Below are 27,711 nucleotides of genomic sequence, written 5' to 3'. Positions count from 1 at the left end.
GTATCATGTTCCCGTCTCTCTCGTCCCTCCCCTACCTGCTCTGCTTCCAACTGTTGTGCACCTGGTGGGCGTGGTCAGGCCAGGTCCCGCCCCTCCTCTTCAGGTGTGTTTCTGTGATGTCACTGGTCTACTCCGCCTCCCACTTCCTGCTTGTCTACTTCTACCAGCTACCCCTGCTGCAGGAGGCGTGGCCTCCCAACCGCACCTCCGCCAGGTAACACGCTCACACCAGGTAACACACCTTACCAGGTAACACACCTGAACAAGGTAACACACCTGAACAAGGTAACAAACTCTCACCAGGTAACACACATTACCAGGTAACACACCCCCGCCAGGTAACAAACTCTCACCAGGTAACACACCTCCCCAAGGTAATAGACCTCCACCAGGTAACACGCTAACACCAGATAACACACCTTACCAGGTAACACCCCCCCGCCAGGTAACACACCTCCCCAAGGTAACAAACTCTCACCAGGTAACACACCTTACCAGGTAACACACCTCCCCAAGGTAATAGACCTCCACCAGGTAACACGCTCACACCAGGTAACACACCTTACCAGGTAACACCCCCCCGCCAGGTAACACACCTCCCCAAGGTAACAAACTCTCACCAGGTAACACACCTTACCAGGTAACACACCTCCCCAAGGTAATAGACCTCCACCAGGTAACACGCTCACACCAGGTAACACACCTTACCAGGTAACACCCCCCCGCCAGGTAACACACCTCCCCAAGGTAACAAACTCTCACCAGGTAACACACCTTACCAGGTAACACACCCCCCCCAAGGTAACACACCTCCCCAAGGTAATAAACCTCCACCAGGTAACACATTTCGTTTTTTGGTCTAAGGCAGGCTCTGACCCTTTTCTGGAGAAATGCTTCAGAGTGATATTTGTTAGGATGAAATGGTTGAGTGTGTTTGAATCTGTGAGCAGCAGAGTCACGGCTTGGTGAAGGTCTCACATCCCTTATATTCCTTCAGTCTGTAACCGGAGGGGGTGTTTGGGTGTTCTTGTTTTGTTACTCTTCTGCCTACAAAATAAAAGTGCTTCAGCTTTTCTAAAAACAGAACCCAGACTGTGTTCAGTGAAGACAGCAGGTTATAACTAGAGAATGCAATTCCTGAGGAAATTGCTCGTGGGAATGCGTGAACTCTGGGGGCTTGAATGTGTGATGAGAGAAGAAAAGAAAAAAGGCTTGGAAAAGCAGCAGAATATTTGAACTGCAAACGTTTGAACTAACTTGATGGCGAATGATCTGTCGCCATGCCAACGGCATTTGATGACATCCCATAATACGCTTAGATGCGTTGATGGCTGCATCGTTATCGAAAACCGTGTTTCATGGTGAGCATTGTGTTGCCATGGCAACGGCAATTGAAGAAATCTCAAACTGTCCCGTAGATGTCTTCACACATGTGAAGTTTGAGCACTTTTTGAACATTTTCGCTGAGTTATAGCGACATCATCTTTTATGTACGGCGGCTAAATCACTGGTATCTTTTTATTTATAAATCATTGTTAGGGAAACTTCCGTCTTACATCTGTTCCCTGATCTCACAGCGTATTGTAAATGGCTACTGCCTGAGATCTAAAGCTGTGGTTGTATTACATGTGCCAACTGCTAGGACTGTATTAGGAAATACAGCTTTTAGATGCGCAGCGCCGCTAGCATGGAACAGTCTACAAAAGGAATGGAAGCTAAGCAGTTTGATTCCATTTCATGTTTTTAAAGCTAGGATAGACGCTATACAATCAGAAAATATTGGTGTCTGTAAATGCTACTAGTATACAAACTGTAGTATCATATAATGTCCTTTGTTTTCTGTCATGTTTGTATTAATGTTTGGAACTAATTGAAGCAGGTCACCATTGTAAAAGAGGTCTATGATCTCAATGGGTTTTATCTGTATAAATAAAGGTTTTGAATTTGAATTTGAATTTATGGCGAGGGATGCATTTCCATGGAAACGGCATATGGTGAGATCTCACATTTGACGTAGAACTGTTGAGGCATGGAGAGGTGATATACAGGTGAAGATTGTGGGACGACCAGACCGTGTCCATTGGAGTTACAGCGACATCGTGTTTTATGGCGAGGGATGCGTTTCCATGGAAACGGAATATGAAGACACCCCATAATTGACGTAGTGCTGTTGAGGGCAGGACCATTAACCATTATCTGAAGTCTGCTGCTGTTTTATGGCGAGGGATGCGTTGCCATAGTAACACCACATTACGTAACATCAGATTTGATGTAGAGCTGCGTTAACCTCTACCTGGAGTCAGCTGCTCTGAGCGACCTTTAACCTCTACCTGAAGTCTGCTGCATGTCAGCTGGAGTGATGACATCATCGTGTTCCATTACACAGGTGTTTCTAGTTGAGCTAACGAGGCGTCCAGAGATCACAGGTTTCCATTGTTCTGAATGAGAGATGAACCTCTTACATGTGAACGTTTTGTGGAAGAACCGTAACAGATATCGGTGACATTTCAAAGTGTGAAGCATGTCAAGGAAGTTGAGTATCTGAAGTGTAATTGTTGTGTACTTTCGGGTTAATAATGTGGCCTTTTTGGCAGTTTAACTAAAGGTGTGCGGCTGCTGTAGTGGGGAAAGGTGAGGCTGAACTTACAATGGGCTTTAATGGAGACATGTTGAACGTTTGTGTCACTTCATGCCCTCAAAAGGCATTTAGTTTAATTGTTTTGCTTAATTTATTTGTATTTCTCAAGCTATGAGATGTTTTCCTACGTTTGCCAAGAAAAATTATGTCTCAGGAATGTAGGGTTTTGGAATTATGGCAGGTTTAAAAGAAAATATGAAGGCAAAACGAAATCTGTCCTCCACTCTAGCTGTGACATCACGCACTCTAAACTCTGAAGAAGGCCTCTGTACCAAGGTCTGAACAATGTTTAATATCTCTAAAAGTATGAATCTGATTTAAAAGTTGTTTAATATGAATAATGTCAGAAAGATGTGACATTTTTAAGTTGGAATGAGCTTTCTGAGTGAAAGTATGAAAGTAGTATTACTGATCCCACTTCCATCACATTAGTATGCATAACAAGTGACAGGTGGGCCCGCCCCCAATTATGCTAATGAGCTAAGTCCCGCCTCCCTTTGTTCGAGGTGTTTTCACACGTAGGTGTGATATCCTTTGATGTGAGGGCTGAGGTGTCATCACACGTAGGTGTGAGATGCCCCCCTGTAGTAGCGCCTTTGTTGTCTGTTCTTTGATGTGAGGGTTGATGTGTTATAACATGCCGGTGTGATATATCGCACCGGCATGTTATAAACCTTGGATGTTAATCTATGTGTTGATTAAGACTCTCTTTGAAGTTGTGCGTGAGACTGTCTCGCACCCCATCCCCTCACACCCCCTGCCTCTCCCCCCTTTCTCCACCCCTTCCTGTCACAACCCCTTCCTTTGGCTATGAGGCCAGAAGATAGTGGGGGTGGAGTTAGGTAAAAAAAAAGAAATCCGTGTTATAACCAGTGGCGTAGCCACCATAGGGCCAGGGTGGGCCCAGGCCCACTCAGTTTACTCATTGGCCCACCCTGAGAAAGCTTCGGTGTTATTTAAAAAACTTTTTTTTTGATTTTATTATTATTAATAATAAAAAAATGTATTCACCCATTGAGAATATCCAAGAATTCAAAGTGAAATTCAAGTGAACAAATATCGAGTTTAATTAATGTTGTATGTCTTTTATCCTCTGAACCAAACTCATTTACGGTAAAAACTGATTGTTGGTTCCGTCGCGCGCCATAATAACGTGAGCGAGTCAGAGAGCTGCCTGCAAAATAAATGATGGCTCAAAGTTCACTAATGAACTTTTGGTTTAAAAAAAAAAGCCAGACTCCAAGAAGAGCCCCCACTGCCCTCATCTAGCAGCGATCTATACGATCATATTCTGATAACGATGAAATAGCCCCGCCTCCCTCTCCCTCTCCCCACCTCTCCTGCTGCTGGGCTGTCAGAAGAACAACAAATGTTAACGGAAACTACACAGGGTTGGGTTGTAACGGAATGTAATGGAATGTAACGGAATGTAACGGCGTTACGTAATCAGAATACAAAAATCAAGTAGGCTAACTGTATTCAGCTGGCGTTACATTTGAAAAACAAGTAATCTGATTACAGTTGCTTTCGTAAACCTGAAGTGAATACATTTTGGAATACTTATTGGAATTATTGGTGGAAAAGTTTCCTCACAAAATGTAATATTCATTACCGGCAGAACTGTGTGCACACTGCACGGCGCTGCAGCATGTCTGTGAGCGAGAGAGAGATGCAGCGTGTCTGTGAGGCCCCGCCCCCGCACGCAGGTGAGAGCGAGATCTCTTTTAAACTATATTGAAAGTTAGAAACGGAGATGGTTAGATAAAATGTGCAAGATAACGTTTATGAAGCATTTCTTTATTGTCGAAATGATGACATTTCATAACGGGATCAAATCAAAGTGAATGGCCTGCTGCTGCTGAATGCATGGGGCAGCCTTTCAAAAGCACCCAAGGACACCTTACAATTCATAACATATTTTAAGGAAAGGTTTTAAGACAGTACAAAGAATGCAGTCCGGGTGATGGAAAGTATTCCAAAAGTATTCTAAAAGTAATCTGCCACCGGTACCGGCGGGGATTGTTGTTAGCTTCTGATGCGCAGAAGAAAAATCTGGCCCACCCTATTTTTTACAGGCCCACCCTAAAGTACATTTCTGCCTACGCTACTGGTTATAACACCTCAACCCTCACATCAAAGGATTAGACAACAAAGGCGCTACTACAGGGGGGCATTTCACACCTACGTGTGATGACACATCACCCCTCACATGGGGGGTGTGACAGGAAGGGGCGGGAGGCAGGGGTTTGAGGGGACGGGGTGCGAGACAGTCTCACACACAACTTCAAAGAGACTGCCTTAATTAACACCTAGATTAACATCAGAGGCTTATAACACACCTCAACCCTCACATCAAAGGATTAGACAACAAAGGCGCTACTACAGGGGGGCATTTCACACCTCAAACTAAGGGAGGCGGGACTTAGCTCATTAGCATAATTGGGGGCGGGCCCATCGGTCACTTTTTATGCATACTAATGTATGGAAGCGGGATCAGTAATATTACTTATGAAGGAGCAGTTAGCAGTTGAAGTCGCATGAAGATTGTTCAAGTCTGATGAGTTTCTCCATTGACTTCCATGTTAAAATTGTGATGAATTATGGGATGTATCTCTGGAATTATGAAAGTTGTGAATGAAAAAAGTAATAGCCATCAATTCCCGACCGAGCTGAACGTTTTGATGTTTGAACGGAGTTTCTGCGAAGTGGAATGTGGGAGAATAAGAGGTGCAAAATAACACGGCGGAATAATAAAGAATGTTGTGCGTCGAAGAACAAGTAGTGGGAATGCTGTGTCAGCATTCCCACTAAATTACCTGCTCTATAATTACTCTATAAACACATGCTGCTGTAAACAGGGGGGCTGCTGCCCCCTGCTGGGGGTCTGAGGGAACACTGATTTAACATTACAGTGTCCCCTCCCAGTGTTCTGGGACTCCTCCCCCTGGTTTATCACTGATAGTGTTATGCCCCTCCCACAGTGTTCTGGGACTCCTCCCCCTGGTTTATCACTGATAGTGTTATGCCCCTCCCACAGTGTTCTGGGACTCCTCCCCCTGGTTTATCACTGATAGTGTTATGCCCCTCCCACAGTGTTCTGGGACTCCTCCCCCTGGTTTATCACTGATAGTGTTATGCCCCTCCCACAGTGTTCTGGGACTCCTCCCCCTGGTTTATCACTGATAGTGTTATGCCCCTCCCACAGTGTTCTGGGACTCCTCCCCCTGGTTTATCACTGATAGTGTTATGCCCCTCCCACAGTGTTCTGGGACTCCTCCCCCTGGTTTATCACCGATAGTGTTATGCCCCTCCCACAGTGTTCTAGGACTCCTCCCCCTGGTTTATCACTGATAGTGTTATGCCCCTCCCACAGTGTTCTGGGGCTCCTCCCCCTGGTTTCTTACTGATAGTGTTATTCCCCTCCCAGTGTTCTGGGGCTCCTCCCCCTGGTCTCGATGGACTGTGTTGACCCCTGGAGGCTGACGGTGACCTCTGACCTCCACTGGTTCCACTTCAGCTCGCCCCTGATGGTTCTGCTTCTCTACCACACGGTGGCGTCGCTCCGGAGGAACCAGGTGTGTTATCTCATCTCTCATTGGTCGACGCATTCAGTGTTTGTTTACTGAGGTTCACATTGGCTGACGGGGATCACATGTTTCCTCAGCTGATCGACTGTGGGCGGGGCTTAGAGAGGGCGGGGTCGGAGGTCGGTGGGAGCTGTGACATCATCACCACCACCAGCAACCTGAGCGATGATGTCATCGGTGACATCACAGCGGAGAAACGGCGAGAGATGTGGAGACGAGCTCACCGGAGCAGAGACGTACGTATATTAACACTTGTTATTATTATTATTATTATTATTATTATTATCATCATCATCAATATATTTCAGTCTTTAGTCTGAAGCGTGTCTCTGTCTCTAGGTGCTGACATCGTCCAATCAGAGTCCCTCTGACTCTTTTGCCCCGCCCACCCAGAGCACAGCTCTCGGATTAGATAATTACTCAACACCTCACTACTCCCTAAGCCAATCAGGTGAGCTGTCCACCTGTTCACCTGTCTACCTGCTCACCTGTCCACCTGTCTCACCTGTCTACCTGTCTCACCTGTCCACCTGTCTCACCTGTCCACCTGTCTCACCTGTCTCACCTGTCTCACCTGTCCACCTGTCTCACCTGTCCACCTGTCTCACCTGTCTCACCTGTCTCACCTGTCTCACCTGTCTCACCTGTCCCACCTGTCCACCTGTCTCACCTGTCTCACCTGTCTCACCTGTCTACCTCTGCTGCAGACACGTTGGAGACCTGTGAGTTTGGTGCAGACGGCTGGGAGGAGCCTCAGATGAGTCCGGGTGAGGTGGGCGGGGCCTGTCCAGGTGAGGGGGGCGGGGCCTGGAGCTTCCTGCTGCAGCAGAGCTACCTGTGTGCCCTGATGGCCATGATGCTGTGGCCCGTCAGCTACGTGTCGTGGCTCACCTGTGTGCTGCTGCTCTGGTCCTGTCTGCTCTGGATGCTGAAGGAGCGACGCCGTTACACTATGATGTCATCGCCCTGGCTGGTCGCCTACGGCAACCTGCTGGTGCTGTTGCAGTACATCTACAGCTTCCCCCCCGCACAGGAAGTGCCTGGGCTGTTCCCACGGAAACAAGATCCCTGCAGGGAGCTGGCCTCAAAGGTACCAATACTTCTACTTATATATACCACTAATACTACTACATATATATGTGTTGATGTGTACTCTGTACTCTGTGTTGATGTGTACTCTGTACTCTGTGTTGATGTGTACTCTGTACTCTGTGTTGATGTGTACTCTGTGTTGATGTGTACTCTGTACTCTGTGTTGATGTGTACTCTGTGTTGATGTGAACTATGTGTACTCTGTGTTGATGTGTACTCTGTGTACTCTGTGTTGATGTGTACTCTGTGTTGATGTGTACTCTGTGTTGATGTGGACTCTGTGTTGATGTGGACTCTGTGTTGATGTGGACTCTGTGTTGATGTGTACTCTGTGTTGATGTGTACTCTGTGTTGATGTGTACTCTGTGTTGATGTGGACTCTGTGTTGATGTGTACTCTGTGTTGATGTGTACTCTGTGTTGCAGCTGTTGTGTCTGCTGAGCTTCTGGCTGCTGCTGAGACAGGCTCTGACTGAGAAGAGAGACAGACAGGAGGACACACAGCTGTCTACCATCACTGTCCACATGGAGGGTAAGACACCTGTCTCAATGCTCACCTGTCTCACCTGCCTCAATGCTCATCTGCCTCAATGCTCATCTGTCTCACCTGCCCACCTGTCTCACCTGCCTCACTGCTCACCTGCCTCACTGCTCACCTGTCTCAATGCTCACCTGTCTCAATGCTCACCTGTCTCAATGCTCACCTGCCTCAATGCCCACCTGTCTCACCTGCCCACCTGTCTCACCTGCCTCAATGCTCACCTGCCTCACTGCTCACCTGTCTCAATGCTCACCTGTCTCAATGCTCACCTGCCTCAATGCCCACCTGTCTCACCTGCCTCACTGCTCACCTGCCTCAATGCTCACCTGTCTCACCTGCCCACCTGTCTCACCTGCCTCAATGCTCACCTGCCTCACTGCTCACCTGTCTCAATGCTCACCTGTCTCAATGCTCACCTGCCTCAATGCCCACCTGTCTCACCTGCCTCACTGCTCACCTGCCTCAATGCTCACCTGCCTCAATGCTCACCTGTCTCACCTGCCCACCTGTCTCACCTGCCTCACTGCTCACCTGCCTCAATGCTCACCTGTCTCACCTGCCTCAATGCTCACCTGCCTCACTGCTCACCTGTCTCAATGCTCACCTGCCTCACTGCTCACCTGTCTCAATGCTCACCTGTCTCAATGCTCACCTGCCTCAATGCTCACCTGTCTCACCTGCCTCACTGCTCACCTGTCTCAATGCTCACCTGCCTCAATGCTCACCTGTCTCACCTGCCTCAATGCTCACCTGTCTCAATGCTCACCTGTCTCAATGCTCACCTGTCTCAATGCTCACCTGCCTCAATGCTCACCTGTCTCACCTGCCTCAATGCTCGACTGTCTCACTGCTCACCTGTCTCACCTGCCTCAATGCTCGACTGTCTCACTGCTCACCTGTCTTAATGCTCACCTCTCTCACCTGTTTTAATGCTCACCTGTCGTAATGCTCACCTGTCTCAATGCTCACCTGTCGTAATGCTCACCTCTCTCACCTGTCGTAATTCTCACCTATCTCAATGCTCACCTGTCTTAATGCTCACCTCTCTCACCTGTCTCAATGCTCACCTGTCTCAATGCTCACCTGTCGTAATGCTCACCTGTCTCAATGCTCACCTGTCGTAATGCTCACCTGTCTCAATGCTCACCTGTCTTAATGCTCACCTGTCTTAATGCTCACCTCTCTCACCTGTCTCAATGCTCACCTGTCTCAATGCTCACCTGTCGTAATGCTCACCTGTCTCAATGCTCACCTGTCGTAATGCTCACCTGTCTTAATGCTCACCTGTCTTAATGCTCACCTGTCTTAATGCTCACCTGTCGTAATGCTCAACTGCCTCACTGCTCACCTGTCTTAATGCTCACCTGTCTTAATGCTCACCTCTCTCACCTGTCTTAATGCTCACCTGTCGTAATGCTCACCTGTCTCAATGCTCACCTGTCGTAATGCTCACCTCTCTCACCTGTCTTAATGATCACCTGTCGTAATGCTCACCTGTCTTAATGCTCACCTCTCTTAATGCTCACCTGTCTTAATGCTCACCTGTCGTAACGCTCACCTGTCGTAATGCTCACCTGCCTCACTGCTCACCTGTCTTAATGCTCACCTGTCTTAATGCGCACCTCTCTCACCTGTCTTAATGCTCACCTGTCGTAATGCTCACCTGTCTTAATGCTCACCTGTCTTAATGCGCACCTCTCTCACCTGTCTTAATGCTCACCTCTCTTAATGCTCACCTGTCTTAATGCTCACCTGTCGTAACGCTCACCTGTCGTAATGCTCACCTGCCTCACTGCTCACCTGTCTTAATGCTCACCTGTCTTAATGCGCACCTCTCTCACCTGTCGTAATGCTCACCTGCCTCACTGCTCACCTGTCTTAATGCTCACCTGTCTTAATGCGCACCTCTCTCACCTGTCTTAATGCTCACCTGTCGTAATGCTCACCTGTCTCAATGCTCACCTGTTGTAATGCTCACCTCTCTCACCTGTCTTAATGCTCACCTGTCGTAATGCTCACCTCTCTCACCTGTCGTAATGCTCACCCGTCTCAATGCTCACCTGTCTTAATGCTCACCTCTCTCACCTGTCTCAATGCTCACCTGTCTTAATGCTCACCTCTCTCACCTGTCGTAATGCTCACCCGTCTCAATGCTCACCCGACGTAATGCTCACCTGTCGTAATGCTCACCTGTCGTAATGCTCACCTGTCGTAATGCTCACCTGTCTTAATGCTCACCTGTCGTAATGCTCACCTGTCTTAATGCTCACCTGTCTTAATGCTCACCTGTCGTAATGCTCACCTGTCGTAATGCTCACCTGCCTCACTGCTCACCTGTCTTAATGCTCACCTGTCTGTCTGTGTGCCCTCCAGACGAGGAGAAGGGTGATACAGGTGAGGTCTCGTACGAGCAGGTGCTCCTGCAGAAGGGGGGGGTGACGATGGAGGCTCTGGTTGCCGTGGTTACCCGGATGTTCGTGAAGTACTGGATCTACGTCTGTGGAACCATGTTCTTCTTTGTGAGCTTCGAGGGGAAGATCGTCCTCTACAAGGTCATCTACATGGTGCTGCTGCTGTGCTGCAGCACCCTCTACCAGGTGAGACATGGTACTACAGGTACTAATACATACAGGTACTAAAACATATACTACAGGTACTACAACATACAGGTACTACTACATATACTACAGGTACTACAATATACAGGTACTACAACATACTACAGGTATTAATACAAGGTCATCTACATGGTGCTGCTGCTGTGCTGCAGCACCCTCTACTACGGCACTGCAGGTAATGCAGATCAGTACTGTCTGTCTCTCACCTGTCTGTCTCTCTGTAGTTGAACTACGAGCGTTGGCGTGCCATGCTCAGGGGCTTCTGGGTAGCAGTGGTGGTTTATTCCATGCTGGTGCTGATCCTGGTCTACACCTTCCAGTTCCCCACGTCCCCCCAGACCTGGAGCTACTACACCGGACTCAGTACTCACAGGTACGTACACACACACACACACACACACACGCACATGCACACGCACACGCACACACTGATGGTTCTTAGCAGTGTTTCCGCCAGACCAGGGCTGAGAGGGCTTGAATTTTGACTTGAGCCGTCCTTTATACACTGAACAAAAATATAAATGCAACACTTTTGTTTTTGCTCCCATTTTTCATGAGATGAACTCAAAGATCTAAAACATTTTCTATAAACACAAAATAACCATTTCTCTCAAAAATTGTTCACAAATCTGAAAAAATCTGTGATAGTGAGCACTTCTCCTTTGCCGAGATAATCCATCCCACCTCACAGGTGTGGCATATCAAGATGCTGATTAGACAGCATGATTATTGCACAGGTGTGCCTTAGGCTGGCCACAATAAAAGGCCACTCTGAAACATGCAGTTTTGCTTTATTGGGGGGGTCTGGGGGGGTCCGAAAACCAGTCAGTATCTGGTGTGACCACCATTTGCCTCACGCAGTGCAACACATCTCCTTGGCATAGAGTTGATCAGGTTGTTGATTGTGGCCTGTGATTGGTCCACTCCTCTTCAATGGCTGAGCCAAGCTGCTGGATATTGGCAGGAACTGGAACACGCTGCCGTATACGCCGATCCAGAGCATCCCAAACATGCTCAATGGGTGACATGTCCGGTGAGTATGCTGGCCATGCAAGAACTGGGATGTTTTCAGCCTCCAGGAATTGTGTACAGATCCTTGCAACATGGGGCCGTGCATTATCATGCTGCAACATGAGGTGATGGTCGTGGATGAATGGCACCACAATGGGCCTCAGGATCTCGTCACGGTATCTCTGTGCATTCACAATGCCATCAATAAAATGCACCTGTGTTCGTCGTCCATAACATACGCCTGCCCATACCATAACCCCACCACCACCATGGGCCACTCGATTCACAACATTGACATCAGAAAACCGCTCACCCACACAACGCCACACTCGCTGTCTGCCATCTGCCCTGAACAGTGAAAACCGGGATTCATCCGTGAAGAGAACACCTCTCCAACGTGCCAGACGCCATCCAATGTGAGCATTTGCGACGACGACGAACCGGAGTCAGGTCGAGACCCCGATGAGGACGACGAGCATGCAGATGAGCTTCCCTGAGACGGTTTCTGACAGTTTGTGCAGAAATGCTTTGGTTATGCAAACCGATTGTTGCAGCAGCTGTCCGAGTGGCTGGTCTCAGACGATCTTGGAGGTGAACATGCTGGATGTGGAGGTCCTGGGCTGGTGTGGTTACACGTGGTCTGCGGTTGTGAGGCCGGTTGGATGTATATATACATATACAGGGGTGCACATAACTGGTACGCATGCGCGGCATCAATCTGAAATGCGTACCGTCTCTTATGTCACAAAGCACATTTGCGTACCGACGTACTTGTGAAGCTTTTCCAGAAGGCGGTTGGATCACCGGACGACAGAGTCGGTCTCCGTGTGCACAGACAGGGCTGCTGTTAACGTCGGTCTGTACAACGGAACTGTGCCAAAACTACGCCAACCGGCTGCGGAGGGAGACTCCTCCCCCTTCACTGGAGAACTGCGCTAAAACAGCCGATCACAACGTTCACACTCTGTGGTCACGAAGTACTCCACTAGCCCCCCCCCCGTCGACTTTCCTGAAGTACTCCACTAGCACTTTGAGTGGAGCCAGAAGTTGGAGTACCAAACACTGACTCCAGGTACTCATCTGAGTACCTCACTGAGAAAGTTGTGTGCACCCCTGAGCATATACCACGGCCTGTCGTGAGCTATTGCTTAATTATACTACAACTTATATATACTACAACTTATACTGCTTATACTACAACTTATATATACTGCTTATACTACAACTTATATATACTGCTTATACTACAACTTATAATTAGGGCCGGGACTTTAACGCGTTAATTAAGATTAATTAATTACACAAAAATTAACGCGTTAAAAAAATGAACGCATTTTAATCGCACTTATTTTTGCACCGCGGAACGTTTCTCGCTGGATGAGTTTCAGGCGTACCGATTATACTGGAGCACCAACTAACGTTCATGACTTCAGACAACAACAAACCACAGTGAACAACAGTGGCAAATGTTGTTTTAAAAAACGGACGGATGGAAGCGTCGATAAGAGCACGGTTGTGTGCAAATTATGCAAAAAGGAATTCGCATATCACCGCAGCACATCAAGCCTCAAGTATCACCTCAATGCAAAACATATAGCAGCTAGCGTGGAAGCTAGCGTGGACGTTAGCCTCTTTTATCGCGTTCACACCAAAAAGAGCCGGTACTAAAATTAGTTCATGAGAACCTTTTTACCCCCACGAAAGTCCCTGCTAGAGAGCAGAGAGCTGCTAGAGAGCAGGGACTTTCGTGCGGCTCTCTTGTGAGAAAAGAGCTATATGTCTGATTGGCTGGGCGGATTGCAAACCACGCCCCGTAAAACTCCCAAAAGTTTTGTGAAGCCGCCATTTTATTATCCTTGCATTAGCATTATTAGCATTAGCCCAGCGCAGAAAACGCAGAGAGACTAACTTATGGCAACACAAAATAAAACATGGGAGCGGGTGGAGATGAGGAGGTGTCGGCGTTCTGGTGATTTACTCGGAAGGCTTCAGTAGAAGCTGCTGGGACTCCCAGCAGCTTCTACTGAAGCCAGTCCCCAACTCCGGGGACTTCTGGCCGGGGACTTTGGGCGGCAGTATACGCCGTGAAGTGGTTTGCGGCCTGCCAGTAAACCCAAAGCAGAAGAAGAAGAAGTGACGTCAGCGGCTTCATTTGCCTAATCCACCCCCAGGTTCAAAGAGTTCTCATGAACCTTTGTGGGAAAAGTACTGCGGTGTGAATGCGCCTAATGGTATACTAAAATCCATGTGAAAAAATTGCTTCTCACTGTTCTCAGGTCAAATATTTATATGTGATTAAAATGCGATTAATTTCGATTAATTAATTACAAAGCCTCTAATTAATTAGATTACTTTTTTTAATCGAGTCCCGGCCCAACTTATAATACAACTTATATATACTATAACTTATATATACTACTTATACTTAAGCAACAGCTGACGACAGGCCGTGGTATAGCTTGTAATTGACCATCACTGCTAAACTGAAGAGCCTGTAAATAATGTAGCCGGATCTCCAACTGTTTTGCCTGGTCTGACGCTAAAGAAGTGAGAGCCAATCATTCTCAGGGACTCCTCATGCTTGACCATCTTCACATGGTAGGGTGAGGGTCTGATTCTTCACATGGTAGAGTGAGGGTCTGATTCTTCACATGGTAGAGTGAGGGTCTGATTCTTCACATGGTAGGGTGAGGGTCTGATTCTTCACATGGTAGAGTGAGGGTCTGATTCTTCACATGGTAGGGTGAGGGTCTAATTCTTCACATGGTAGGGTGAGGGTCTGATTCTTCACATGGTAGAGTGAGGGTCTGATTCTTCACATGGTAGGGTGAGGGTCTGATTCTTCACATGGTAGAGTGAGGGTCTGATTCTTCACATGGTAGGGTGAGGGTCTGATTCTTCACATGGTAGGGTGAGGGTCTGATTCTTGCAGTCTGGAGTCTGATCTCTCGGGACGATGATATCCGTTATCGTGACCTGCAACACGGTGCTTCCGTGTTATCAGAACCCCATATTTCATGGCAAGCTCAGGAAACACATTCGCCACATTTGCATTGCGGTTCTGATAACCGCAACCATCGCTCCACACTACTATCTCCTTGATTTCTGGATTGTCTTTGATCACACCTTCAAAATGGCGATATTAAATGTGTGCGAATACCTCGCTTCTGAGGTTGCCCTCTGACTCTTCCCAAATATAGCAGTGCCCTTCCTTTGATTTCAGGTCAAAGAGGGTAAAGTTATGGACCTGCAGCTTCGTTTTGTAATACAGGCAGCTGGCTTGGGTTTTTGGACACAGCAGCACGGCTTGCAAGTCCATTGTCCAAACAGACTTCTCATTGTTCATAGAATCCTTATTGCGGGATTTGTCTTGCCTCGCTTCATCTTTCTGGTTTACATGCGCCTCATATTCGTCCTTACTGATATTTCCATGCTTGAATTAAACACAAACATCACACTGATCTTTTCGTGGAATGAAAACGGAATATTTTGTGAAATGTTTTATCCCAACAGCTCTCACTTCAGCAGTTGCAGCTGCCTGTTGATATTCCCGATGTAGTTGGGAGATGGTTGTGCCTGGGTGAAGGAACTTCTTGTCTTTGTAGGTCGCTGGGCTTCTGCAGTAGTGCAAATCAACAGTGGGCAGATCCTTCAACCAGTCCTTAAGAAAATCTGTGACAGCATTTCCAGCTTTGCATTTTTGCCACTCTTAGATCGAGATGTAGTTGGCGGGTCTGCCACTTGTTCGTCATGGTCGATGGTGTCTTTGTTCAGCCAGTGTAATGGTTCTTTCAGGGATACCAAGTGTAGAAGAAAGAGCTTTGCACACTTTAAGATTCGTTCCATCCTGAAGTTTCAGTTGGTAGGAAAATGATGAACTGCGCCTGGATCCCTCACCAACTTTCTTTTGCTTCATGGCAACCTTTGTGACCAAAGTGGTGACGTATAACCGATGTTCTTCCCAGTTGTCCATTGACCAAACTTTCTGAAATATCCACTGCCTCTGCTCTTCTGTAATGGATTGACAGTCTCAAGTTGTGACTCGTTGACAGAACTTCAAATTGCAGGGAAGGCCCATAGCCTTTGCAGGCAGCTATTTCTTTGCCACCTTTGGCCTTGTATGCCATTCCTTTGAGACGTTTCTTCTTGGATTCATTTTGCTTCCATGTTTCCGAGGTATTTATGTTTCCTTTTGACGGTATTGTTTTCATACACATCCTCTAGATGAGGACCATAATGTTCTGAAGTTGCTGCCAGACTGTCTTCATTTTCAGGGAGAGAGGACTCATCAGAGGATGGATTGTAGTTTGGGTCTATGATAACATCATCATCACCAGTGTCTTCTTCATGGTGTGGACGGGTCTGCTTGGCATCTTCAGCAACACTCTCTTCTTCAATGAAAGTGTTTAAGTTATTGTCTGCTCCATCTGATACAGGGTCTTGGCCTGGTACATGCTGCTCCACCTCTTTAACAACGTCTCATTTTCATTGGATGATTCCTGATCGGTGTCGCAAAAGTAATCTCCTACCACAAAGGAGTAGGCCGTACGGTCACAACGGTGTGATCATTATGAAAAACATTTTTGTAATTGCACTGGGGTATTAATACATTAAAGCTATTTCGATGAATATTATTTGGCCAAATTCAATTAAAAAAACATTTAATCTTTCCTAATGAGATGGAAATAATACAATATTAAGAATTTAAACAGACAAATGCTAAATGTACTTTTCCTAATTCATAATTATGCAGTAATTGTAAATGTTACTTTTCAGATCCTTTTTATTGTCCCAGAGGGAAATGTGTGCATGCTTCATGGAGCTACAGTAGCTACATTAGCTACAGTAACTATAGTTGCTTCAGTAGCTACAGTAGCTACAGTAGCTTCAGTAACTATAGTAGCTTCAGTAGCTACATTAGCTCCAGTAAATATAGTAGCTTCAGTAGCTACAGTAGCTACAGTAGCTACAGTAACTATAGTAGCTTCAGTAGCTACAGTAACTATAGTAGCTTCAGTAGCTACAGTAACTATAGTAGCTTCAGTAGCTACAGTAGCTACATTAGCTTCAGTAGCTTCGGTAGCTACAGTAACTATAGTAGCTTCAGTAGCTATAGTAGCTTCAGTAGCTACAGTAACTATAGTAGCTTCAGTAGCTACAGTAACTATAGTAGCTTCAGTAGCTTCAGTAGCTTCAGTAGCTACAGTAACTATAGTAGCTTCAGTAGCTACAGTAGCTACATTAGCTACAGTAACTACATTAGCTACAGTAACTATAGTAGCTTCGGTAGCTACAGTAGCTACATTAGCTTCAGTAGCTATAGTAGCTTCAGTAGCTTCAGTAGCTACAGTAGCTACATTAGCTACAGTAACAATAGTAGCTTCAGTAGCTTCAGTAGCTTCATTACATTACATTACATTGCATTGAGCTGACGCTTTTATCCAAAGCGACTTACAATAAGTACATTCGACCAGGAAGACACAACCTTGAAGAAAACAGAATCATATAAGTACATCAGGTTTCATAGAGCCAAACATTTCAAGTGCTACTCAACTGGCTTTAGGTAAGCCAGTCCTTTATTAGTATAAAAGTGCTTCGTTAGGCAAGGCAAGGCAAGGCAAGGCAAGTTTATTTATATAGCACTTTTCAACACAAGGCAATTCAAAGTGCTTTACAAAAAATGAAAGAGATTAAGAAAATGGCATTTAAAATCAGTCATTAAAAAGAAAAGCTAATAAAATAAACATTAAAAGAAAAAATACATGGATAAAAGTTACAGTGCAATTAAACATTAAAAGAAAAAGTACATGGATAAAAGTTTCAGTGCAGTCTAAGATATGAATAGTTCAATTAAAAGCAGCGACAAAAAGAAAAGTCTTCAGCCTGGATTTAAAAGTAGTCAGAGTTGCAGCGGACCTGCAGGTTTCTGGGAGTTTGTTCCAGATATTTGGAGCATAATAACTGAACGCTGCTTTACCATGTTTAGTTCTGACTCTGGGGACAGAAAGCTGACCAGTCCCTGAAGACCTGAGAGATCTGGATGGTTCATAATTTAGCAGGAGGTCAGAAATGTATTTTGGGCCTAAACCATTCAGTGCTTTATAAACCAGCAGCAGTATTTAGAAATCTATTCTTTGACACACAGGAAGCCAGTGTAAAGACTTCAGAACTGGAGTGATGTGATCCACTTTCTTAGTGTTAGTGAGGACTCGAGCAGCAGCGTTCTGAATCAGCTGCAGCTTCCTAATAGATGTTTTAGTGAGACCTGTGAAGACACCATTGCAGTAGTCGAGTCTACTGAAGATAAAAGCATGGACAAGTTTCTCCAGATCCTGCTGTGACATTAGTCTTTTAATCCTAGATATATTCTTTAGGTGATAGTAGGCTGATTTAGTAACAGTTTTAATGTGACTGTTGAAACTCAGGTCAGAGTCCATGACTACACCTAGATTTCTGGCTTTATCTGTTGTTTTGAACATTGCAGACTGAAGCTCAGCGCTAGCTTTTATACGTTCTGCCTTGGCTCCAAAAACCATTACCTCAGTTTTATCTTTGTTTAATTGGAGAAAGTTCTGACACATCCAGTCATTGATTTGTTCAATGCACTTACTCAGTGTTTGAATTGGAGCATAGTCTCCTGGTGAAATTGTCACGTAAATTTGTGTGTCATCTGCATAGCTATGGTAACTTATTTTGTTGTTCTTCATTATCTGAGCCAGTGGTAGCATGTAGATGTTAAAGAGAAGAGGCCCCAAGATGGAGCCTTGAGGAACCCCACATGTCATATTTGTCAACTCAGATGTGTATTTACCTATAGAAACAAAGTTGTTTCTGTCCTTTAAGTAGGATTCAAACCAATTCAGAACTGTTTCCGAAAGTCCCACCCAGTTCTCCAGTCGGTCTAGTAATATGCTGTGGTCAACAGTGTCAAACGCAGCACTGAGATCTAATAATACTAACACTGAAGTTCTGCCACTGTCTGTGTTTAAGTGGATGTCATTAAAGACCTTTACAAGAGCAGTCTCAGTGCTGTGGTTTGGACGAAAGCCTGACTGGAACACATCCAAACAGTTATTTCAATGCAAGAAATTAGTCAACTGTTGAAAAACAACTTTTTCAATGATTTTACCTAGAAATGGCAGGTTTGATATGGGCCTGTAATTGTTCATTACTGAAGCATCTAGATTATTCTTTTTTAAGAGCGGTTTAATGACTGCAGTTTTCAGGGCCTGTGGAAAAATACCTGAGTGAAGAGATTTGTTTACTATATGAAGTAGATCTGAGGCCATGCAAGGCAAAACATCTTTGAAAAATCCTGTTGGAATAATATCAAGGCAGCAGGAGGAGGATTTCAGAAGTTGTATAATGTCCTCTAGGTTTTTATCATTAATCTGATGGAATTGTGTCATGATGTCTGAATTGATGTTAAGTGGACACAGGGACAACACATTTGCTGTTCCTGATGCAGAGGCACTGACTGCTTGTCTGATTTTCTGAATTTTGTCAGTGAAAAAGGCAAAATCATTGCACGCCCTGGTGGATAGAAATTCAGAGGCTACTGACACTGGGGGGTTAGTTAGTCTGTCGACGGTAGCAAACAAGGCACGTGCGTTGTTTTTGTTTTTGGTAATGATGTCAGAGAAGAACGATTGTCGTGCGTTTTTCAATTCCAAATTATAAAGGCCAAGTCTCTCTTTATAGATTTCAAAGTGAACCTGGAGATTTGTTTTTCGCCACCTGCGTTCAGCTTTTCGACATTCTCTTTTTTCTGTTTTCACGCTCATGGCCTTTCTCCATGGAGATATTTTCTTGCCAGACACTTCCTTTACCTTAGTTGGAGCAATGGCATCTATAACATTTTTAATTTTTGAATTAAAATGATCTACTAGCTCATTTACTGAGATGCTGGCAGGGGCAAGTGTGGAAGAGAAATTCTGAGTAAACATTTCCCTAGTATTTTCAGTTAAATATCGCTTTGTGGTTACCTCTTTTTGAACATTTTTGTGAACAGAAATAGAGCTCTCAAAGAAAACACAGGAATGGTCAGAGAGTGCAACATCAGTCACCACAACCTTAGAGATATTCAGACCCTTTGAGATAATTAAGTCCAGAGTGTGCCCCTTATTGTGCGTGGGCTCCGTCACATGCTGAGTCAGTCCATAGCTATCAAGAACACAAAACAGTTCTTTAGCCCCTCTGTCCTGGGGGTTGTCAACATGGATGTTAAAATCACCAACAATGACTAGATGGTCAAAGTCAATACACACTATAGACAGCAGTTCAGTAAAGTCATCAAAAAAGCTTGCACAGTATTTGGGTGGTCTATAGATATTTAGGAACAGAGCTCGAGAGGAGCATTTCAGCCGAAGGGCCACATATTCAAAAGAATCAAAGTTTCCATACGATGTCTTCCTGCATTGAAGGGAATCATTGAACAGAATAGCAACTCCACCCCCTTTCTTATGCATTCTTTCCTGACTCATAAAACTAAAGTTGGGAGGGGTTGATTCGATAAGAACAGCTGCACTGTTATTTTGTTCAATCCAAGTTTCTGTTAAAAACATAAAATCGAGATTGTGCTCAGTGATAAAATCATTGATTAAAAATGTTTTTCCTGCCAAAGACCTGACATTTAATAAAGCTAGTTTAAGTTTGTTAAACACACTATCAGTCATATTTTTTGTAACAAGCTGTGGCTGACATGGAATCACTGCTAAATTAGATACACTCACACAAACGTTTGAGCGCTTCCTGTTTCTATGATTCACCGCTCTTAATCTATTACCTATCAACACAGATATCGGCAAAGCTACTGGCAGGCAGGGCCCCGACATGTCCTGGAAAGAGTTGAGAGTGCCATACGCCCTTGAGCCTGGACCCATCACATATCAGTAAGAGTTTGTTGTGTTTTGTACACACACATCCTTATCAGGCTTCGGAGACTGCAGAAGCCCCCTCGAAGGGAGGGGAGGTGGTCGACGTAGGCACGGTGATGGAGACGGGCTAGATGGTGCGGGGGTAGAGGACATGCTGCCAGGGGGGGGAGGTGGTTGACGTAGGCGCGGTGATGAGGACGGGGGAGATGGTGCGCGTCTCCGCGGTGATTTTGGTGGGCGTCGTTGAGGAGCGAGGGTAAAGGACATGGTGCCAGCCCTGCGTATCGCCTTCGTTTGGTCTTTGAACTCCAGGAAGGAATCGGTGCCAACCCTCTGTATCTCTTTTGTGTGTTCATCGATCTCCAGGAGGGTGGGCGAGGGTGAAAGGGTGAACGGAGTATCCTCAAAGGCGTTGACAGGGGGGGGGGGGGGGGCAGTGGAGACTCCTCCATGTGTCTCATATGTCTCCCATAATCAGAACATTCCTCAGGCGGGTGCAGTGATAATTCTTCAGGGTTTTCTGCGTGATGTGTTGTGTATTTCTCGTGTTTTGATTCCTCTTGCCGCTTGTCCTTGGCAGAGGGAACAGATTGATGACGCAGGCAGTTGAATATGTTAGAGATAAACAATTTCACTCCTGACTTGTTCAGGCAAACTCCATTTGCCTTGAAAAGATGTCTGCGATCCCAGAAAAAGTTAAAATTGTCAATAAAATGAACAGAATGGTCAGTACAGGCCGTTGAAAGCCAGGTGTTCAGTGCAAACAATCTGCTGAATCTCTCCACTCCTCTTCTGACTGGCGGTAGAGGGCCACTGATGAACACATCTGCATTTAGAGAGCTGGCAGTTTCCAACAAACATTTAAAGTCTTCTTTCAGCACTTCTGACTGTTGTTTCATAACATCATTTGTTCCAATGTGCAGTACCACATTCTTCACAGTCGGATGTTCAGCCCCAATATGCAGGATCTTCTCAGCCAAGTCAGAGACCACATCCTTGGGAAAACAGAGTACTTTGGTGTTGTTCTTATTACACAGACCTTTTACATCTCTTACAGCAGAGTCACCCACAATCAGAGTTTCAGGCCCAGTCGTTAGCTTTCCCTCTAGCCTTTTACTTTTAGAGTAGCTATTGGTCCTTACCCTGCTGCGTGAAGAGGACAGGTTATCCAGGTCATCAGATCTCCGGTTCTCGGTCAGCGGAGCGTATCTGTTCTGGATTGGCACACTTGGTGGTTTAGGAGGATTGTTTGTAATTCTCCCTTTAGCAGCTGTCCACTGCTGTTTCCTAGTATGAATAGGGGTTGAAGAGGCGCTCTTCCTGGGTGATAACAATGCAGGCCAGCCGGTCGCATCACAGATTTCGGAGCTCTGGGCTCTGCCTGTTATCCGTCCTCCCAAATCCCATGGAAGTGATTTACTCTTAGGCTTTGCACCCAGAGAGTTCCAGGGAGGACTATCACTTGTAGATTTATTACCCGGTACACAGCTCTCCTGTTCCTTGGAATCCTTGTAGCTGCTAACTAGCTGTGAGTTAGCATACCCTTCTCCATTACTTTGCAACACTGGTAAAGTCGTGTCATTCCCACGACATAGTCCATTCAATTCCACGTTAACTTCCAACCGTTGCATTTTCATTTCCAACACAGCCATCTTCTGTATACGTTTCTGGAAGTCATCTGTAGAGAACGGAGGCATTTTTCTACCAACTAGCTTAAGCTAAATAGCAGTAGCCTACCAGGCTTTAGCTGTTGCTAGGCCACGCTATTGTAAGACTGACGTCGTCGTAAAAATGTTGAAATATGGCTGAAACCCTCCGTCTATTTACGAAGATGAACTGTCCCAGTGATAAGTTAATGTCCAGGAGCCGCTGCTCGAAGTTTTCAGAGAATAAGAATAGGAAAATCAGCATAAAAAGTAAGCAGAGGCAAGAGCAAGCAGAAAAGCGTCTGCACTGTAAGAAAGATAAGGAGGAAGATAATAGTTCTAACGCTCGAAGTGGAGTCGAAAGAGATGAGTTTTCTTCAGTCTGGAAGGTGTGTATGCTATCTGCCGTCCTGATGTCAATGGGGAGCTCATTCCACCATCTTGGAGCCAGGACAGCAAACCCACGTGTTTTCGCCGATGGGAACTTGGGTCCCCCTCGCAGCGAGGGCGCAACGAGTCGTTTGGCTGATGCAGAGCGTAGTGCACGCGCTGGGGTGTACGGTTTAACCATGTCCTGGATGTAGGAAGGGCCAGATCCATTCGCAGCATGGTAAGCAAGTACCAGTGTCTTGAAGTGGATTCTAGCAGTTACCGGAAGCCAGTGAAGGGAGCGGAGGAGCGGAGTGGTGTGGGAACATTTAGGAAGGTTGAAGACAAGACGAGCCGCTGCATTCTGGATGAGCTGCAGAGGTCGGATGGCACATGCAGGTAGACCAGCCAGGAGGGAGTTGCAGTAGTCTAGGCGTGAGATGACGAGAGCCTGGACCAGAACCTGAGTCGCTTTCTGAGTCAGCTGGGGACGTATCTTCCTGATGTTGTAAAGCGTGTATCTGCAGCAATGGTTTGTAGCAGCGATGTTTGCAGTGAAGGACAGGTTGTTATCTAGGGTCACACCCAGATTCCTTGCAGTCTGAGTCGGGGAAACAACTGAGGTGCCGATGTTGATTGTTAGGTCAAGAGTGGGACAATCTTTTCCCGGGAGGAAGAGCAGCTCAGTCTTGTCAAGGTTGAGCTTGAGGTGATGATCAGACATCCACTGAGAGATGTCAGCTAGACAAGCAGAGATGCGTGCAACGACCTGGGTCTCTGAGCGGGGAAAGGACAGAATTAATTGGGTGTCGTCAGCGTAGCAGTGGTAAGAAAAACCATGCGGGCTAATGACTGATCCGAGTGAGTTTGTGTACAGGGAGAAGAGGAGGGGACCAAGAACAGAGCCCTGAGGGACCCCCGTAGTTAATTGACAAGGGACATGCTACTCAGACCCTCTCCAAGTCACCCTGTAGGTACGGTCTTTCAGGTATGAGGTGAGGAGGGAAAGTGCAGAGCCTGAAACTCCAAGTTTTTGGAGAGTGCGAAGGAGGATCTGATGATTCACCGTGTTGAATGCAGCAGACAGGTCCAAAAGGATGATGACAGAGGAGAGGGATGCAGTTTTGGCCGTGTGCAGTTCCTCCGTGACAGCAATGAGAGCAGTTTCTGTGGAGTGACCTGCCTTGAAACCAGACTGGTGCGGATCCAGAAGGTTGTTCTGATTGAGATAACAGGAGAGTTGTTTAAAGACAGCGCGTTCAAGTGATTTAGACAGGAACGGGAGGAGAGAGACAGGCCTGTAGTTTATAACATCAGACGGGTTGAGAGTGGGTTTCTTTAGGAGAGGGTTTACTCTTGCCTCCTTGAGACTGTTTGGAAAGTGACCAGAAGTTAGAGAAGTGTTGATGAAATGGGTGAGAAATGGTAGAATATCAGGAGCGATAGTCTGAAGGAGGTTTGAAGGGATAGGGTCCAGAGGACAGGTGGTAGGGCGGGCAGAGGTAATGAGGGTAAGAACCTCACTTGGAGAGAGAGGGGAAAAGGAGGTTAGTGTGTTGGTGGAAGGAAGGTCTGGTGACCCAGCGGTGAGTAAAGGTGAGTCAGAAAAAGAAGAGCAAATATCATCAACCTTTTTTTCAAAGTGGGTAACAAAGTCGCTTGACAGAAGTGAGGAGGGGGGAGGAGCTTTTGGAGGGTCCAAGAGGGTGGAGAAGATGGAAAATAGTTTTTTAGGATTGGAATAGGAAGATTGGATCTTATCTTGAAAGAAAGTGCTTTGTGCCTGAGAGATGGAAGCAGAGAAAGAGGAGAGGAGAGCTTGATAGGTTAGGAGGTCGTCACGGTGTTTGGATTTCCACCGTTTCCGCTCTGCTGCCCTAAGGACGGTTCTATTAGCACGCAGTGCATCATTTAGCCAGGGAGCAGGAGGGGACTGACGAGCCTGCCGAGATGTGAGAGGACAGAGAGAGTCCAGAGAGGATGAGAGAGTAGAGAGGAGAGTTTCTGCAGCAGAGTTTGGAAGCAGGAGTTGGAACGAATCAGAGGAAGGGAGGGCTGAGAGCACCGACGAGGCAAAGGTAGAGGGGGAGAGGGAGCGAAGGTTACGGCGGACAAGTGTAGGATGGGAAGAGATTAGTTTGTTATGTTTGGAAAGGGATAGCTTCAGTAGCTACAGTAACTATAGTAGCTTCAGTAGCTACAGTAGCTACATTATCTTCAGTAGCTTCGGTAGCTATAGTAACTATAGTAGCTTCAGTAGCTACATTAGCTACAGTAACTATAGTAGCTTCAGTAGCTACAGTAACTATAGTAGCTTCAGTAGCTACAGTAGCTACATTAGCTTCAGTAGCTTCGGTAGCTACATTAGCTTCAGTAGCTATAGTAGCTTCAGTAGCTACATTAGCTACAGTAACTATAGTAGCTTCAGTAGCTACAGTAGCTACATTAGCTTCAGTAGCTTCGGTAGCTACAGTAACTATATTAGCTTCAGTAGTAGATATTACGTCTCACTTTTATAAAAATCAAAACACAATTTAAACTTTATAAAACACATTTCAACTGTTTAAGTAGCAAGCTAACTAAAATGCTGACTCACCAGGTCAATCCCCAATATGGGAGGAAGGGTTCTCCCTCAACTATTCCAAAGCTAAACAGCTTCTTGTTAGCCTGGTAGTCTCCTCAGTGCAATAAACAGTACATTTATCATTTAAAACAACTTTTCTCAATCTTTATACCCTGCTAGCTTGAGTGAGCTGCTGCACTTTGAGGAGCTGCGTCAGTGAAGCATTGAGGGAACCACCGTAAAACACAGCAAGTTACAGTCAAATAGAGAGGCGAAGTTATGGAGTCAGATTTGGGTCAATATTCTCGCGCGTAAAACAAGCTACTCACGAGCGGAAAATGTGCTTTTACACGCGCATAAAATGACACTCGCGCGCATATTAAACCCCCGCGAGCGGCTCTGCGCCCGCGAGCGGCTCTGCGCTCGCTCGCGAGAGAGACAGCCCTCTTGCTTGCTCGCGGGAGTGTCAGCCTCGCGGAGTCTGTCTACGCGCGTGTGAAAGGTTTCTGGCACTTTGGGGCGGAGCCACTGGACTTTGATTGACAGCTGCCAGGAAACCCGGGGTTGCCAGGTTTGATAAATGCCTGAACTACCAAGAGCCGAGTAGTGACGGCAGCAAAAGCTAGGTGCGTACAGCAGACAGTAGCAAGCAGTTTTCGACGGACACAGCCCACTGAAAAATATATTGTTTTATATCAAATTAATGTATATTACATTACATTACATTGCATTGCATTTAGCTGACGCTTGTATCCAAAGCGACTTACAATAAGTACATTCGACCAGGAAGACACAACCTTGAAGAAAACAGAATCATATATATATATATATTAGCTGTACACTTTACGAATATAATAGTTTTTTATGGACAACTTTACCATTCAATCTCGTCCAACTGATTTTGCTGCCGTCACTGCTCGGCTCTTGGCAGTTCAGGCATTTATCAAACCTGGCAACCCCGGGTTTCCTGGCAGTTGTCAATCAATGTCCAGTGGCTCCGCCCCAAAGTGCCAGAAACTTTTCACGCGCGCGTAGACAGACTCCGCGAGGCTGACACTCCCGCGAGCAAGCAAGAGGGCTGTCTCTCTCGCTCGCGAGCGCAGAGCCACTCGCGGGCGCAGAGCCGCTCGCGGGGGTTTAATCTGCGCGCAAGGGTCATTTTATGCACGTGTAAAAGCACATTTTCCGCTCGTGAGTAGCTTGTTTTACGCGCGAGAATATTGACCCAAATCTGACTCCATAGAAGTCACGCCCATCTACTTCCGGTCCATGGGACCTTATTTCTGAAAAATAATGTATTGAAGTCAATGGAGAGAGAAAGATTATCTTCCGATCCCGTTTGAATTGTGCCATGAATTACACACATGATGTTTGTCAATCTTAAAAAATAAAGTTTTAACAACATGTTTCTTTATTGACTTTTCATTCCTGTATAATCATTTTGCGCAAAGATGGCGCTGTTTGTCAGAGTACTTCATGAAGAACAGCTCCAATGCCTGTGTGTATGGGAACGCCTCTGGTGCTGGTCCATTAACTGCCAGTGTTTCCCACAGATCTGAAATATACTTGGCGGGGTGGTGGTAGCGGGGGGTTGAGGTGACGTGCAACAACATTAACATGAACCTTTCTGTTGGTCGCTTGTTAGCAGACACGCGATGGCAGAGCGAACAGGTACAGGCAGGGCCCATAATGATAGCCCTATCGTTTAAATCTACTACCCACACATGAACATACGGAAATGGGTTACTATTTAAAAAGATGAATGTATTTATAAATGTATTTAGGAACCTATCCATGTGATTTTTAGTGGGGGTCGACCTCAAATCCTCTAGACACTCAGAGTCCTTTACCTCACCTGAGCTGAGGTTATCCCGAGCTTGAATGACACACAGAGACCAATCAAGGGCTTTGATTGGATCATGTCGGCAGGCCACATCATGTGGACAGCCAGTCACCCTGTGAGGCAGGCCACTTAACAGGCCAGAAGGAGGCGAGATCAGAGCAAGGGAGCGAGGGATCATTGTCCACAAGTTAATCGATCGCAGATGGCGTCGTGGTCACGGACGAATACAAATTAAAAAAAAAAAAAAATTATTAAAAAAAAAAAAAAATCGGCCGTTAATATACCCGGGCGGCCGTTAATATACCCGGGCGGCCGTTAATATACCCGGGCGGCCGTTAATATACCCGGGCGGCCGTTAATATACCCGGGCGGCCGTTAATATACCCGGGCGGCCGTTAATATACCCGGGCGGCCGTTAATATATCCGGGCGGCCGTTAATATACCCGGGCGGCCGTTAATATACCCGGGCGGCCGTTAATATACCTGGGCGGCCGTTAATATACCTGGGCGGCCCGCCCAAGTATAGTCTATGTGTGGGAAACCCTGCATTCTATAATACACCATTTAAGTCCGGGGGAGAAATGCTAACGCTACATTAGCATCATCTGTTCTACTTCAACAGGTGAACAGGTACTCACAGGTGATGGTTTTCTGTCTGCAGGTTGGAAGACATCGGGCTGGAGAAGTTCTCTGTTCCGGTTCTCTTCACCAGGATCTTCATCCCGGCTGCCTTCCTGCTGGTACTGTCTCTCCTTCTGTAGGGTCTGCGGGTTCTGAAGGGTCTAACAGAACCCTCGTGTTTACAGGTGATCTCTCTGTCTCTGTTCCACAGGTGTGTATCGTTCACTTGCATTACTTCCACGAGCCCTTCCTGCAGCTCACAGACCTGAAGACTGTGGTGGACACACACAACAGCACCATCACCAG

General features: G+C 46.2%; 1 protein-coding gene across 1 annotated transcript; it reads left to right on the top strand.

The window, feature by feature from the left end:
• LOC117553465 (piezo-type mechanosensitive ion channel component 2-like) lies at nt 1-27,711 on the top strand (the record flags this gene model as incomplete). Its single annotated transcript, XM_034227397.1, is given in 10 exon segments — nt 1-214; nt 6,066-6,213; nt 6,303-6,461; nt 6,565-6,676; nt 6,933-7,315; nt 7,743-7,848; nt 10,231-10,454; nt 10,700-10,848; nt 27,446-27,524; nt 27,617-27,711. Coding segments are annotated over 10 exon segments (1,669 nt in total), but the record flags the coding sequence as incomplete, so codon positions are not given.

This window comes from Gymnodraco acuticeps, unplaced genomic scaffold, assembly GCF_902827175.1.
Source record: "Gymnodraco acuticeps unplaced genomic scaffold, fGymAcu1.1, whole genome shotgun sequence".
NCBI classification, from domain to species: domain Eukaryota; kingdom Metazoa; phylum Chordata; class Actinopteri; order Perciformes; family Bathydraconidae; genus Gymnodraco; species Gymnodraco acuticeps.
The sequence above is the reverse complement of the archived record's forward strand: the minus strand, read 5'-3'. Positions and strand labels throughout refer to the sequence as shown.